Source organism: Acipenser ruthenus, chromosome 9 (genome assembly GCF_902713425.1).
Source record: "Acipenser ruthenus chromosome 9, fAciRut3.2 maternal haplotype, whole genome shotgun sequence".
NCBI lineage: Eukaryota > Metazoa > Chordata > Actinopteri > Acipenseriformes > Acipenseridae > Acipenser > Acipenser ruthenus.
In genome coordinates this window covers 14,263,212-14,281,222 of record NC_081197.1, presented here as the reverse complement: position 1 = coordinate 14,281,222, position 18,011 = coordinate 14,263,212, and the positions used below count along the sequence as shown (strand labels likewise).

General features: G+C 35.3%; 1 protein-coding gene across 2 annotated transcripts in view; it reads right to left on the bottom strand.

Moving 5' to 3' along the window:
- LOC117405535 (relaxin receptor 2-like) overlaps positions 1–18,011 on the bottom strand; it is a 41,898-nt gene that overhangs the window by 12,385 nt on the left and 11,502 nt on the right. The window contains exons 3-10 of one of the 2 annotated variants that reach the window (XM_059030463.1): positions 17,159–17,236; positions 16,830–16,935; positions 15,269–15,340; positions 13,854–13,925; positions 13,125–13,196; positions 10,178–10,249; positions 5,604–5,678; positions 751–822 (exon numbers count right to left, since the gene is read on the bottom strand). In XM_059030463.1, coding sequence (XP_058886446.1) covers positions 751–822; positions 5,604–5,678; positions 10,178–10,249; positions 13,125–13,196; positions 13,854–13,925; positions 15,269–15,340; positions 16,830–16,935; positions 17,159–17,236 — 619 coding nt within the window. The remainder of the gene's footprint in view (positions 1–750; positions 823–5,603; positions 5,679–10,177; positions 10,250–13,124; positions 13,197–13,853; positions 13,926–15,268; positions 15,341–16,829; positions 16,936–17,158; positions 17,237–18,011) is intronic. The other variant, XM_059030464.1, reaches the window with a different exon arrangement.

Below are 18,011 nucleotides of genomic sequence, written 5' to 3'. Positions count from 1 at the left end.
AGATATACTTTTACTAAAAACCATTAGTTATAACAGTGTGTCTAAAAAAACCCAACAATTATTAATGAATACAATTCTGGTATATAACAAAATATATAATGATTTGATACAGTTCTCTTCCTGTTCTACCAGTGTAATTTAATTGTCTTCATACAACATGTACAACATGTATTTCCTACTGGGAAATGTAACCATTGAAACCACAATTTATATAATAAATATTAAACTGGGCTCAGCAGACCGTGAAAAGCTGCCATTCAAAATCAGGTCTGTCACAATAAATTCCTTCTAAAGAATGTGTTCTAATGTTGAGAACATAAAAGCAAGACACCTCCATTTGTGTCACTACTGCTGATAAAATACATTTTCTAAATAGTTTATAGCAATACACAGGTTATTCCCATGTAACAGTTAACTTAGTAAACTTAGTAAACTGTATAGCAAACAGCCTGTTGTGTCAATAGTAAACAATGGTAAAAAGACGTTAAACCACGTAAATTAGCAGTAAATATGGCAAACGGCAAATTGTGCATGCACATATAATGGGGTAAACTTTAAAGGGTGAAACCTGTGTAAAAAAATCATCAAGCATGGCTTTTGCCCACCCTGTACAGAATACATGGATTTAACAGGTGAGAAACAGGCAGTAATTTAATCAGGGTGTTCTTAAATAGGTGTTTGAATGTAGTCAATAAGTAAAAGCTAATTCAGCTCAGTCAAAAAGGATACCAGCATAAGTAACATACTCACAGAACTGTAAGTTCATTACACATAAGCAACGCAGAGTAATCTAAAGTCTTGATATGGTTCCCTTCAAAGTCCCTAGAAAACAATAGGAAATACAAATACAAAAATACTTGACAACTGCTATGAAGACATAAACTACCATAGGTGTAAGTAGGCAAAAAAAAGGAAAAGGAAATGTCTGACAAAGGTATACAAATAATTTGTTAAGTGTTGCCTAGCAATAGCCAATCGAGTGTGTTTTAAGACATCCAGTGCCCGCCCACTGATCTCTCAGCAGAGTTCAAAACTTAAATGATGAGAAGACGGCGCCCGCAAATTTGTATTTATTTATTTTTTGGACTGCATGATAACAGCAACGAACACAAAGGAAAGGAGAAATGTTAAGGTGGGTATGACACCATTGCAAAGTTAAGTGGCATCTAGAGAACTTAGATAGATAATAGCTAATATTACTTTGGTTTGGTAAATTAATAGGGAGGCAGTGATGAAAAGTTACAGTGCCTTGTTCTTGCTGATATTTTCGAGTATTTGTGTTTCATTTACTGACAATCACGTTTGCTAGCGATCATTGTTTAGTAGGGCGGTTTATATTAAATATGACGTCACTTATTTAATAGCCTACTCAGATCATCTCATGCATGGCAGTTTTCAGAACTTGCGATGTCAGTGTTCATTAGTTAGTTCTCATGAACACAGTGGCTCACCGAAGGCTCGATAATCATGGTATAGAAAAATGATTGCGGTTTCAAAACCGTGGCAGTTTAAACCGCGGTTTACAGATCTTTCAATTTCTTTCAATTTAAAATCACATTCTACCTTGGAATGAATTTTTCCAGTGAAATTTTTTAATATTTTGGTGACAAATCTTTTATTTTTTAAATTCTAAAAGCTAAAGTCAGTAGAGTGCAAAACCAATCCAAAAATAAAACAAACAAAAATAAATCTCTCTTATTTGTGTACCCGTTAATCATGACGGCCGCTACCAAATCGTTACCTTTATTAGTTGATTAATCTACCAATTAATCAACTAATGCTCATAAATTAACTGAACAAAATTTTTAATCGAGTGACAGTGCTAGTGTAAACCAATTCATACTGGTAATCCTTAGTACAATGGTACAAAATCAGTTGCAATTGCTTGTAATGTTGTGGTCTACTATGGGCTCAACCCAGGACCAAACCTGAGGATTGCATATATTGTACATAAGAACATCAGAAGAACATAAGAAAGGTTACAAACGAGAGGAGGCCATTTGGCCCATCTTGTTCATTTGGTTGTTAGTAGCTTATTGATCCCAGAATATCATCAAGCAGCTTCTTGAAGGATCCCAGGGTGTCAGCTTCAACAACATTACTGGGGAGTTGGTTCCAGACTCCCCCACAATTCTCTGTGTAAAAAAGTGCCTCCTATTTTCTGTTCTTTATGCCCCTTTATCTAATCTCCATTTGTGACCCCTGGTCCTTGTTTCTTTTTTCAGGTCGAAAAAGTCCCCTGAGTCGACAATTTTGAATGCTTGAATCAGATCTAGTCTTCTTTGTTCAAGACTGAATAGATTAAATTATTTTAGCCTGTTTGCATATGATATGACTTTTAAATTCTGGTCGCTCTTCTTTTCACTCTTTCTAGAGCAGCAATGTCCTTTTTGTAGCGCGGTGACCAGAACTGAACACAATTTTCTAGATGAGGTCTTACTAATGCATTGTAAAGTTTTAACATTACCTCCCTTGATTTAAATTCAACACTTTTTACTATATATCCAAGCATTTTGTTGGCCTTTTTATAGCTTCCCCACATTGTCTAGATTAAGACATTTCTGAGTCAACATAAATTCCTAGATATTTTTCATAGATTCCTTCTTCAATTTCAGTGTCTGACTTATGGTATTTATAATGGAGATTTTTATTGCCTACATGCAGTAGCTTACACTTTTCTATATTAAATGTAATTTGCCATGTGTCTGCCCAGTTTTGAATGCTGCATATATATATATATATATATATATATATATATATATATATATATATATATATATATATATATATATATATTGTTGCATATATTTTTTTTTTTGAATACCAGAATCTAAGTCATTAATGTAGATTAGGAAGACCAAAGGACCTAATACTGATCAACCAGGTTAGGTAGACACGATCTCCCTTTTCTAAAACCATGCTGACTGTCTCCCAGGATACTGTTACCATATAGATAATTTTCCATAAGTTTACATATAACAGAAGTCAGACTTATTGGTCTGTAGATAACTGGTTCGGTTTTGTCTCCATTTTTGTGGATCAGTATTATGTTTGCAATTATCCAGTCTGTCGGTACAACCCCTGTTGTACCGACAGACTGCATGATCTTAATTACATCCTAATGGTAACTTTACTGTCCCAGGAATTAGGGAAACTGAATTTATAAGAGTGAATGCCTGCATACTTGAAATAATTTGACCTTGGCCAACAGTAAGGAAAAAGGATAGTTCTGTTTTAAAATGACTAAATGCTATCATAACAACTTGACAAAAATAGCCTGCCTGTACCCTCTGGGACAGCAATGAAAAATGAGATTGCTATCTAGTCTGGTTCAAGTAACCCACTTACAAGTGTTATGAAACATTGTCTGTTAAATGACTCGTTATTTATGTTATTTCCTCTTGAATGATGAACGAATGAATGGATGGATTTATTTACTTATTAACACAATGAATGGATGGATTTATTTTATAGATTAGGAATCACTAACAATACTTACTATGTAATTACATTGAATAACAGTGTAATTACATATTAACTAATACATTAATAACACCTGAATGTATAGTAGGTATACATTAAGTAATTATTTATAAACTAAGATACAAATACTTTGCATCACTAAAGAAAAATACCAACTGGACCAGATACAGGGTAAGTGTCAGAAGTCTGTATGACCCTAAGGGTTCAAGTCAACTTATCTGAAATTTAACATATTGCCCGTTTCCATTATTACTATTTGCATTTATATTTGCCTTTAATTTACAGAGAAAAGGACACATTTATTTTAAGTGTTGCTATATTGGTACAAAACTACATTAATAATAAATTAATCCAGAACTCTGCTGCCTGCCTGGTGTTCTTTCTGCCTCGCTTCGCCCACGCTACTCCACTACTCCGCTCTCTCCACTGGCTCCCGATCACCGCTCGCATCCAGTTCAAGACTCTTGTACTAGCCTACAGATGCCTTGACCAGACTGCACCCAGCTACCTCCAGACCCTCATCTCTCCCTACACCCCCACTCGACCTCTCCGCTCCGCCTCCACTAGAAGACTGGCTCTACCTCCGCTACGCTCCCCTGCCTCCAGAGCCTGCTCCTTCTCCACCCTTGCTCCACAGTGGTGGAAATACCTTCCTACAGATGTCAGGACTGCCCAGTCCCTGACCACATTCCGGCGCCTCCTTAAGACTCACCTCTTCAAACAGCACCTGTAGAACTCCTCTGTTTGTATCCTGGGACACTACCACCCTTCATTTAAATGTGCTTTATTTTGCTCTTATCTGCCCCCTATCTTACTGCATTTAATCCTGTAATTCAGAATACTGTAATCTGCCAAGTGTTTAACCTGTAGTATTTTGTATTTAATCATATCCTTATGTAACTATCACTATTTAATCATATCCTGATGTAACTATCACTATTATCTGCTGTATTGAATTGTGGTTTGTCACACTTGAACAAAAGTTATTGTATTTCTTGCTTTTATTGTATTACTTGTATTGTAACACTTGAAATGTATTTGCTTACATTGTAAGTCGCCCTGGATAAGGGCGTCTGCTAAGAAATAAATAATAATAATAATAATAATTAAATATAAATCCCATTAGAATCTAGGAATTAGATTTTCTTAAAATAAAAATCAAATATTTTTAGCGATGTTAACTGGTATTTCAGTTAGGTAAATATTATATAAAGAATATTTAGTCAATAATTAATATGCTAGTTGGAGATAGAGGAAATGTAGCCAGCTTTTACAGTAAAGAATGTGATGCCTCCCTGAATTACACATTCAAAAGCAAACATATAATTACAATACAATTTGTGGCTAGTAATAAAAAACAGGCTTTCACTTAATATTTGTAGGTTACCACAGAAGATATGTTACTGGCATTCTTCCACTAGCACAAACAACTCTTTTCACCATGTTATGTTTGCCGATACTTTACAGATTATGTATTTAGTATCAAATGTCTATTAAAATGTAAATTTTGTGTCTGGTAAAAATGGAAAAATATGTAAAAACAACAACAACAACAACAACAACAACAAAAACATAGAATTGAAACTAGAAATGTATTTGAGTTCTTAGTTCTTTTTCTCACATTTCATCAATCCATGCTAGAAAACTATTACAATACAATGATTGCATATTTAAGACTATTTATGGACCTCCTTGAAAGCCTGTAGTGCTTTCATTTTGCCCCGTTGATTTTTCTTTAGTTCATAAAAGACTATCCTGAGAAGGTGCAGAACACTCATTTGTGATTCTTGGGGAAATGGTAGCAGGTGAACTCAACACACATTATTTATTCAATTTCATGACTGCCTCCCAAACCATGCCAAAGCTCAAATAAAATAAACAAAAACTACGATAAAAACATTTAATGCAAGGTTCACGAGAGAATACCATGTATATGATTCAGGTTTGTACATTCGTTAGACAATTAGCACTGTTCATAAAATTCTTAAGTAAAGACATATTATAAATAAAACATGGTCAGAACTCTATTTATATGAATGCATGTCTCAGGAAATATTCCACATGGGATTTACCAGTCTAACCAAGCTAACATAAATAAGACAAGGGATCTGTTCACTTACACCCAGTTAAGACGGGGCATCTCTGAGCACATTTTCATTTGAGGAAGCTGCTCAAGGGAATTGTTTACCATGGACCTGTAAAAAATAGAAAAAGACATTCCTTTAAATCTCCTGTTTAAATGACATCACTGTTTAATGAGACAATGTATGCTTTGCTTCAATAACATGCCATTGCATGCAGGGAGTTTGGAAGAAATTAGTATCATAAACTTTTATTGGCTAAGAGGGCCCTCATTATTTATAATGGTAAACGCAGTAAGATTACTTTTAAAGGGGTACTCTCATTTGAGAAGAGAAGTGAAAGAAGGAAAGGAAGAAAGAAAGAAAAAGAAAGAAAGAAAACATGAAATAAGCAGTGAATAATGAAAGTTAAAATGAATATTAAAACAGAAACAAGTACAACAGTAAAAGAAAAAAGGTATAACTTTCCCTAAAAAGGAAAGCTCATGTTTAACTTTGTGTTCCAATTCTGCTGAGGCTATATTGCATAATAAATATAAAAAATAAAATGTGTGACTAAATGAATAATTGAACAAAGTGAACGTATTCCTTTTTTGAAAATAAATCATAGTTACAACATAGCTGGTGCCATTTAGACTCAGTAGACTTAGTTATGCCAGCAGCAATTTATTGTTCCAGCTGAAAGTTATTAAAACTTCACTTACCGTTACATACTACAGCTATTGTTTACTATACATGCAAGCGTATATATATATACTGCTTTGCAAAAGTTTTAGACATTTTTCACTTTTTTGGGGTGTGGGGGGTGGCGGGGGGAGGGGTGTTATACAATCATAGAATCAACCCGTGCCATCTACAGAAAGTCGTGTCATTTACACAAAGGAAAAATGTAGTCCTTAGGGTTAAAAGGGGTAACAGGACTGCATCCCCCCGCATACCTCAGGGTTGGCTATAATATAATGAGGGACATCTTCCTATGATCAAGCAGGCAGTATAGAAACAGGCCTAAGATGTGTGAAGACTGAGAAAAGGTATTTAATACTTATTCTGGGTATGAGGGTTGTTCTGGGTGACTGGTAAACGGCTCAGCCGTCCGGTTTATTAGTTACAACTTGTTCAAGTCTGGCTAGCGCTCCTAGGTGGAGTTTTATTTTGGTTGTTTTGTTTATGAATAAATATAAAGGCACCAGCCTGTTTTGAGTACTGTTCATTTTACACAGGTGATAAGGGTCACAGAAGTTGCAAAGTAACCCCCACATTTTATATATATATGGGTGAAAATGGCCAATGATCGTTTTGACTGAAACTCCTGGGGCAAAATCAAGCATTTTGTGTCTCAATCATAGGCGCCTAACTTTGTTAAACAGTAGGGGGGCAAAATGAAACACTAACTGCTGAGCGTAGAGACGCAAATGTTTTTTTTTTTTATTATGTTTTTTTTTTTTTTTTTTACAATTAAGAAGCTCTAAGAAACCAAGCAAACCTTGCTGTTGTGAAGTTACGGTTTCAGTAATTGTAAACCAACAAAATTGGGCAGATGTTTCAACATAAAATGAGCATGCATGAAATATAAATACATGCACCGTGCTACACCTAGAATTCCCACATGCAGTTTATTAAAGGAAAGTGTTAAACAAACAAAGAAAAACAAGTAATGTTCTTTAGAAAGTAATTATTCCCCAAGTTGAGGATGCAACATCAACAATGGATAATTACAAAGCATATGACGTGGTTTATTTAGATTTCCAGAAAGCTTTTGACAAAGTCCCACATAAACGATTAATTCTCAAACTGAATGCAGTAGGGATTCAAGGAAATGCATGCACATGGATTAGGGAGTGGTTAGCATGTAGAAAACATTGAGTACCGATTAGAGGAGAAACCTGAAAATGGGGCGAAGTAACCAATGGAGTACCACAGGGATCAGTATTAGGTTCCTCTGCTCTTCCTAATCCTCATGAATGACTTAGATTCTAGTACAGTCCGCAAACTTGTTAAATTTGCAGACGACACAAAAATAGGAGTGGCAAACACCGCTGCAGCAGCAAAGGTCATTCAAAATGCTCTAGACAACATTCAGAACTGGGCAGACACATGGCAAATGACATTTAATAGAAACAAGTGTAAGATACTGCACACAGGCAATAAAAATCTGCATTATAAATACCATATGGGAGATACTGAAATTGAAGAAGAAATCTATGAAAAAGACCTAGGAGTTTATGTTGACTCAGAAATGTCTTAATCTAGGCAATGTGAGGAAGCTATAAGAAAGGCCAACAAAAATGCTCAGATACATAGTGAAACGTGTGGAATTCAAATCAAGGTAAGTAATGTTAAAACTTTACAATGCATTAGTAAGACCTCATCTAGAATATTGTGTTCATTTCTGGTCACCTCGCTACAAAAAGGACATTGCTGCTCTAGAAAGAGTGCAAAGAAGAGCAAACAGAATTATTCCGGGTTTAAAAGGAATGTGATGTCCAGACAGGCTAAAAGAATTGAATCTAAACAGTCTTGAACAAAGAAGACTACGCAGTGATCTGATTCAAGCTTTCAAAATTCTAAAAGGCATCGACAATGTCGACGCAAGGGACGTTTTCGACCTGAAAAAAGAAACAAGGACCAGGGGTCACAAATGGAGATTAGATAAAAGGGCATTCAGAACAGAAAATAGGAGGCACTGTTTTACACAGAGAATTGTTGGAGTCTGGAACCAACTCCCCAATAATGTTGTTGAAGCTGACAACCTGGGATCCTTCAAGAAGCTGCTTGATGAGATTCTGGTAACAATAAGCTACTAACAACCAAACAAGCAAGATGGGCTGAATGGCCTCCTCTCATTTGTAAACTTTCTTATACACGGTTTTGGTATATAAAAAAAGACTTCACTCTGAAGCAAATGCAAAGACTTTTTTTTTTTCTTTTGCTGAATAAAACAATTTCAACTGTATAAACTTAGTTGCAGGAAGGACCAGACAAGAGTTGTTTCTTGTTTCATACCATTAAAATTGTCTTATTGCTCTAAGAAATTGTGTCTTTGCCCTTTGTGCTTACTTCTAAATATGGTCCATTGAGTTAGAGGACAAAACGATAATGTAAAACAATAATGGAACTGCTGCTGGTGCAACAAGTCATTTCTTGCTAGTTTTAAAATATTTGTATTTTTTACTTGAATATTCACACAAGTTTTACACTTGCTTCGGATCGGGCACATTATTTATATCTTTAACCAGGGCGACAGTGCACAGAGTGGCGGGGAGAGTATAAGCAAACAGTTTAATTACCTTACGATTCAGTAGATTAAACTATTGTCATTATTTATACACACATAAGCTTACTTGACCCCAATATGAAAGCTGAAAATTAATTTTAATAAAGAACGTGTGTTTAATGAAAAAAAAATTCTAAAGTAAAAACGGGATTCTGTTACTTTGCAATACCACTGCTTCAGATTATTACCAGTGCTTAAATAGCAGTAACATTTTATTTAGAGTTGTTGTTGAACTTAACCCCTCTCATGGCCCCGCAGCCACAGGAACCTACTAATGCCCTTATTTAAAATAAAATACATAAATGACTGTCTGAATATAATTTCATTGATAGAGAATAAAACAAACTAAACTAACAATTACCTAGCCTATATTTAATTAATCATTTTTTGTAGTATCCAAACTGCCCACGATCTTCTGTTGCAGTCACACCGCTGCTAACGTTAGCTGTTGTAAATAGTGCTGAGCGGATTGTGGTGGTTCAAAACAATGTTCCTGTAGGGGCTGTTTTATTTATTTAGTTGTTTATTTTTAATGTTGGACTTATGGCATCTTATGAATGACTTTATTTTATTTTATATTTTTTTTACATTTTAAAACGTTTATAGGCAAAACCATAACAAAACATTAAAACAGTGTGTTTACACGAAGCAAAAAATGTAGCCTGCAAAATATACCGTTTGCCTCCCCTGTGCTCTGTCAAAAACAGCACACCAAGGAGAATCGGGATCCAAGAGGATAAACATTGATCAACAGAAATACTTAATGAAGAAGAAAGGTAATTTATAAACTGAAAACTCCCTATTTTTATAAATAAAATAGAGCTTCCTTTCACAGCACAGGGCTTAATGCTTACTGTGCGGTGAAAGGAAGCTCTATTTGGCCATGTTTGCTGTCCCCTTTTTTAAGCACTACTATAAAATTACAAATAAAAACACTTGAAGTGTTTGGGAACAAAACAAAGCATTACTGGGGATATACTGTAAGGGGAATGTATCTCTGATTGAATGGACTGTGAACATGAAGTAAAATGGAAATTGGAAGAAAATGTGATCTGTTTCATTGATATGGCCCGAGGTTAACACAAGGAGGCAGTTCATTTACACAGAAACTTGTTTTACACTTCTAATGGTATCACACTGACAGAATCATAGAATACAGCTTGGTGCCAAATTTGAATTTACTAAAAAACATATAAGCTCCCTTGATGGTGATGTCTAAAAACTTGGTTTATCATGTCTGTAATAGCGCTAGAAAATGATTGTAAAAAAAATCTGAATTTTGATCAGAAAGTACAGTTTCTACATCTAATATTGTTAAAGTCTAAAGTTTGATACTTACAAGAAAAACAGAGACTTTAAACCTGTAAACACCTGCTGAGAAATCATTTTTATTTGGTTTTCATCAAGAATTCTAGGTGAAAAAACAAACAAACAAAAAGATTTTGTTACTCATAAATATTTGGTACATGGTAACTAAGAAACAACGCATAAGTAGTTTGATGCTAAATATTTAAAAGAGATGAGATGATAAACTGTATTTTCTTGAAATTCCAGACAATGTTACATTTCCAACATATACAAGTGCAAATAGTTTCCACAAATATATCATCACATCTCTGGGAATCAACTGATAACTTTTTTAAAAATAATGGCTTGTAAGGCTTAATAAATAATAAATAACGGCTTGGAAAGCTTCTTCAGAAGAAACGAAGATAAAGGTGACATTTATGGGTCATTCTACAATTGCGGTGGATTTAAGGCTAGAAAAACGTTTTGAAACCATATTCTTTACTCTGTATTATACAGGATCTTAAAATATTTGTTAACGTCTTATCTTTTCAGACACACAAAGAGCTTAATGATTATTGTTTTTCTGCTTTTTTTTAACAAAATGTCGATCTCGGGACACTGTTTTTACAATATATATATATATATATATATATATATATAGAGAGAGAGAGAGTACTGTGCAAAAGTTTTAGGCAGGTGTGAAAAAATGCTGTAAAGTAAGAATGCTTTCAAAAATAGAAATGTTAATAGTTTATATTTATCAATTAACAAAATGCAAAGTGAGTGAACAGAAGAAAAATCTACATCAAATCAATATTTGGTGTGACCACCCTTTGCCTTCAAAACAGCATCAATTCTTCTAGGTACACTTGCACACAGTTTTTGAAGGAACTCGGCAGGCAGGTTGGCCCAAACATCTTGGAGAACTAACCACAGTTCTTCTGTGGATTTAGGCAGCCTCAGTTGCTTCTCTCTCATCATGTAATCCCAGACAGACTCGATGATGTTGAGATCAAGGCTCTGTGGGGGCCATACCATCACTTCCAGGACTCCTTGTTCTTCTTTACGCTGAAGATAGTTCTTAATGACTTTCGCTGTATGTTTGGGGTCGTTGTCATGCTGCAGAATAAATTTGGGGCCAATCAGATGCCTCCCTGATGGTATTGCATGATGGATAAGTATCTGCCTGTACTTCTCAGCATTGAGGAGACCATTAATTCTGACCAAATCCCCAACTCCATTTGCAGAAATGCAGCCCCAAACTTGCAAGGAACCTCCACCATGCTTCACTGTTGCCTGCAGGCACTCATTCGTGTACCGCTCTCCAGCCCTTCGGCGAACAAACTGCCTTCTGCTACAGCCAAATATTTCAAATTTTGACTCATCAGTCCAGAGCACCTGCTGCCATTTTTCTGCACCCCAGTTCCTGTGTTTTTGTGTATAGTTGAGTCGCTTGGCCTTGTTTCCATGTCGGAGGTATGGCTTTTTGGCTGCAAGTCTTCCATGAAGGCCACTTCTGACCAGACTTCTCCGGACAGTAGATGGGTGTACCAGGGTCCCACTGTTTTCTGCCAATTCTGAGCTGATGGCACTGCTGGACATCTTCCGATTGCGAAGGGAAGTAAGCATGATGTGTCTTTCATCTGCTGCAGTAAGTTTCCTTGGCCGACCACTGCGTCTATTGTCCTCAACGTTGCCCGTTTCTTTGTGCTTCTTCAAAAGAGCTTGGACAGCACATCTGGAAACTCCTGTCTGCCTTGAAATTTCTGCCTGGGAGAGACCTTGCTGATGCAGTATAACTACTTTGTGTCTTGTTGCTGTGCTCAGTCTTGCCATGGTGTATGACTTTTGACAGTAAACTGTCTTCAGCAACCTCACCTTGTTTAGCTGAGTTTGGCTGTTCCTCACCCAGTTTTATTCTCCTACACAGCTGTTTCTGTTTCAGTTAATGATTGTGTTTCAACCAACATATTGAATTGATGATCATTAGCACCTGTTTGGTATAATTGTTTAATCATACACCTGACTATATGCCTACAAAATCCCTGACTTTGTGCAAGTGTACCTAGAAGAATTGATGCTGTTTTGAAGGCAAAGGGTGGTAACACCAAATATGGATTTCATTTAGATTTTTCTTCTGTTCACTCACTTTGCATTTAGTTAATTGATAAATATAATCTATTAACATGTCTATTTTTGAAAGCATTCTTACTTTACAGCATTTTTTCACACCTGCCTAAAACTTTTGCACAGTACTGTATATATATATATATATATATATATATATATATATATAGATATATATATATATATATATATATATATACACACACATTTATTTTTATTTTTTAAATAGTCTATTAAGTAAACTAAACATATATGAGTACTGCCTAATGTTTAAAACTGGAAGGAGTCCAAATATTGTACAAAATTTAAGTGATCAATCCAGTTCCATACCCCAGTGTGCTTATTTGAGGGGGAAAAATTATGACACATTTATTTGTATATATTCTACATTATCAAGATACACACATTGACTCCCTTTAATTGTTTGCATTTTGAAAACTCTTTTGCACCACCTTAATGGAGTAGACACTGTTAGCCACCACAATTGTAGAATGACCATATATATATATATATATATATATATATATATAATATATATTATTTTTTCTTTTGAGTCCTAAGGGAATGTTTAAAATATGTGTTTATTTTTGTCTAAAAAGGCAAGAAGAAAAATACATTTTTGAAGCTTCTTACTTTTTAATATTTAACTTTATTCAGATTTTTAAACTTATATAACTGCCTAAACAGTTTTGACACTGTATCATGTAGGGTATTGTTTCTTATTGTAATTCAATTTTTACCATAACCCTTGTATACCAATTATAATATCTATACATCATTCTATACATCAATATTTTACAATGCTAAAATATCCCATATCTTGCGCACTTCTTATAAAAGCTAATTTATCATTTGTGTTTCATACTTACAGCCATTGCAATTTATGAAGATGACTAAAAACACCTGGACTCAGGGAAGTGATGCAGTTTTTACTAAGATACCTAGGAAATATGGCAAGGTTTTATTAACAATTAACATAATTTAGATACATGATTAGATGTTTAAAAAACAAACAAAAAAAAACAAAAACCCTATTATTCATTTATAAACTGAACATAGGAAATAAGGCAGCATTGTTACCAAACCCTGATTTGGCACAAGAAGCATTGAACAAATTGTTCCAGTTTCTATTAAATATCAGTACAAAATCTCTGTGGTGAACATTCGAGCTCAAGTAATCCGATGAGGAGTTGTTTACTCCATTTGTGGTGATGTGTAAATAGTGCCAAGACAGTTGTCACCTGCACACAAAAGAAGATCTCATGCTACCTGTGGTAAGAAAGTGTAAGAAAGGGGTAAAAAGCACATTTTGATGACTTTTGCCCTTATTTTTCTCCATGTGGGTGGTGAAACCGACAAAAAAAAATGTACTACCATTTTAGAGCTTGTTTGGGGGGATTTCCAAAACTCCTGTAAACCTTCTCTTTGATTAATTTAGGTTTATAAACATAGTTCAAACTGGTGTTATAGAATATGCTGGAATAATTGTAATTTAAAGTGTGAATTTGTTCTAATCACTGTGTTACTGATAACTGGTAAGACATATTACTCCATATCTAAAAACGGACAATTATACAGTATACATTTAAACCACTTACAATGTTCGAAGTTCATAAAGTCCAGCAAATGCTCTGCTCGACACAGTTCTAATGCAGTTATCCTGAAGGAATCTGTTGAGAAGTAATCAGATGTGCTGTATAATATATTTACGGTTGATTTCACATACATCAGTATTTGGTCAATAGAGGATATCAGGCTATTTAGTCTTTCCATTTAAAATTTTAAATTTTAAAATCATTTTTAATTAATATGCTAAATAAAAACCAAACCAACATAATTTAGAGACAATTAACGAACAAAAACAATACAACTGTGTTGGTAACAAAACACTTATTATGATGCACTCTCATGCCTCAACTTCTTTATCCTTAATGAACTCCCCACAGATATGAAATATCCAGCTAAGCCTTCTATGGACAAGTACAACTCTTCTCCTGTTTTACTTATTTTTCTCACGGCAGTTACAGCCTCAAAAGCAATCTGATCTTAAATGTTGGAAGCAGATATAATAATAATACCACTTAAATGAAACCCTCCCTTGGTTAGGCTACACAGCATAGTGTATGCTTTCCTGGACATGCACCTTCAATACGGTTTAAATGGGTTAACAATTCTATCATTATGGAAAACAGAGGGACGTCATGGCATTGGTGCAGCCTGCATATTTTATATATACATGCACATCTTCAATATAAAGTACACCTATACTCATTATTATGTAGAATACACAGTTTTTATCACTGGTACTCCAGACTAAAATAGAAGCATAGCAAAGTGTAATAAAGCATAATGAAAGCATGGTATAGTTTAGGTAAGCATTGTATAGCATGGCAAACCATGGTAAACCATGGTAAATGTACAGTATAACTATGGGAAAAGCATGGGAGAAGGTGCCAAAATGACCATGGTGAACTTTATAAAAGGAAAGACAACTTGCTTCAGACTTTAAGAAGACATTATAACAACATAGAAGTTGCACCTGTATTCTTTATAATGCACGATATAAGTAACACTATTTAGTTGTTAGTTTGTTTCTTTGTTTATTTCAAATACATCTTTAACAGAAGTTGCATTCTGTCAACAGCTGCAACAGGTTCACCACATTACACATGTCACATATTTCAACAATGCAGACACCATTCCAAACGTGAACAAGGGTTCCAGAGAAGTCCAATGGAACTTAAAAAGGTATTTTAATACTGTTTAGATGTACAAATGCAAGTAATTCCTTTACCATGGTATTTTGCTTCCATACACATTAACCATGCTTCATCTTGTAGAACTATAGTTTTAACAGTGCATTACCTAGCTGTGATTAGTCAAGCTTGCCTGTACTTTGCCATGCATCCACTATGTTGCTGTGGGTGATAGGGGAATAAGGTTTGGTAGACATCAGTACTTTTCTATAAAGTCTTTTGATCGCAGTTCAGAAGCCTGTATCTTGGATACTCACAGTTTCTTTAGTTCTGAATATCTGATGAAGACCTCTTCAGGCAGTCTCCTGATGTCATTCTTCTTAAGAGTTCTGTAATGATCAGAATTAAAACGTAGTAGCTGTATAATTCAAATGGGTAGTATTTTTTTATTAAATGTTCCTGCTATGCTAATAAGTAGGTATTAGACACTGTAATTATGGTTGGGACTTTGTTCATCTAGTTAAAATGCCAATTTACTGCAACAGTTAAAAATGGTTATTTGGTTTTGAAATCGTCCAAGGCACTGTTGTTGGTTACTGGCCGTACCATAAGTGAAAGATGTGGTATGTTAGAAGCTTTGACTTCTGTATTTATATATATATAAATACAGAAGTCAAAGCACATTTGCGCTGCACTGATGAGCCCCAAACAAATCTGCAGATTCTGTACTTTGACTTTTAAAACGCTGTGAATGTAGAAGCCTTTAGGTGACTTTCACGTGATTTGATTGGCTCTTGTAATGCTGAAATTTGCATATTTCCTGATTACCCATTCTTACTTTATATATATATATATATATATATATATATATATATATATATATATAGATAGATAGATAGATAGATAGATATATATAGATATATATATATATATATATATATATATATATATATATATATATATATATATATATATATTTCAACAGGGATTTAGAAATACTGTACTGTGGGGCTCCCGAGTGGCGCATCCAGTAAAAGCACTCGCTAGAGTGCAGGATGCGCTCTATAGCCTGGATGTCGCGAGTTCAAATCCAGGCTATTCCACAGCCGACCGTGGACGGGAGCTCCCAGGGGGCGGCGCTCAATTGGCCGAGCGGGAGGTAGGGTTAGGTCGGCCAGGGTGTCCTCAGCTCACCGCGCATCAGCGACCCCTGTAGTCTGGCTGGGTGCCTGCGGGCTTGCCTGTAAGCTGCCCAGAGCTGCGTTGTCCTCCGACGCTGTAGCTCTGAGGCGGCTGCACGGTGAGTCTGCAGAGTGTAAAGAAGCGGGCGGCTGACGGCACACGCTTCGGAAGACAGCGTGTGTTCATCTTCGCCCCTCCCGAGTCAGCGCAGGGGTGGTAGCGGTGAGCTGAGCCTAAAAATAATTGGGCATTTCAAATTGGGGAGAAAATAATCAAAAATAATTGGAAACGACTAAATTTAAAAAAAAATAAAAATAAAAAAAATAAAATACTGTACTGGTAGACATTAGAAAGATATGTACTCATTGATAACAATGCAATTACATAGTAACTATGTGATAAATACAGCAGCTATACATTTCAACACGCTCAGGTATTTGCGTTCGGCAGCCAAGGAACCAGGACTTTGTTACAAATGACAATGCCTCCAGATCGAAATAGCAGACTAAATTGCTTTGAAACGCTAGCACAACTGTGCAAATCAGTTTCACTCTTGTTACAGTTGCACAGTATTCTTAACAACTGTATTAGATCCACATTAGTACATTAATTTCTTCTTAAAACAGAAAGTACCGTTAATGGGATCAGCAGTTACACTAGACACAGACACCGTTCCCCTTGGCTTTAAATACTCACAGCAAAGTTACATTTGTTGAAACCAGTGGCACAGATTTTAAGTTTACTTCAACACATTCCAGTTCTGTTTCAATGCATTCACAACTTTCGGGATACTGTTGCAGAACTACAAAAAGAAAAGCAATTAGATACATCCTGTACGACCATTAACTCCAGTTATTCATTTTAACCAGCGCTGCAGCAGAAAAGACATTGAAAAATAGGGTTTGCACAATTGTCTGTTTGACAGTTCAAATTTAAACAAATTTAAAATGAGACTAATGAAAGGCACCCAAATAAATACTCAAAACTATCTTCAATGGCACACTTGTGCATGTAGAATAACTTACAGCAATCCTTTGGAAAGTCTTGGAGATCAGGTTTCCTGACCGTCCTGTCAAAAAAGTCGGCCCATCCACTGTTATCTCCTAAATCATGAATCATACAAAGAACATGACAGTACTGTACATAACAAAGGGGTCATATTATTTGTTGCTGTGTCACAATTGCTGTAGATTGCAGGTTATAAAATACAGCAAAACCTCAATGAATCGGACACCAAAGGGAAGAACATGCATGGGTTCTTCGTCCAGGTGCCTTTATGATCCACTAGAAAAAAACCAAGGTCTGTGTTCAAAAGCTTATTTACGTGTATTTTTTACATTTCGATGGCCAGCTTGCAGCAGTCACAAAAGTGGCTTCCCCAAGTTTTAAATTCAGAGTTCCCCACAGCAACGACACTGTTAACTGTGTAAAACAAAGATTTACTAATTAAATCTATAATAAATGGTAAATTACTCATGGGATAAACAGAAAACACAACGGTTCTTCGTGGGTAACAAACAAAATGTATGTGTGAGTAAAGATATGTATAAAACATGGGACCTAGTCCTGCTGTGTTTATGTCTTCACTTCCTCATTATTAATGTTCCTTACCCACTTAGAACCATTGTATCTCCTCTCTTTATGATCCATGTTCAGACACATCACTTGGGGCTATTTCTCTCTATTCAGTAAAAACTCCTCCTAACTGAGCCACACATATCTTATACACCCTGTTATTAAACAGCAGAGGAAAACTCACTTTCTTTCACACATCTCTCCTGGTGGCAAGATAAAACTTTTTTTTTTGTATATTAATTTTTTTTAAATGTATTTTTAGTTATTATGTTTGGAGTGGAAAGTACTGTAAGCCGACTTTCT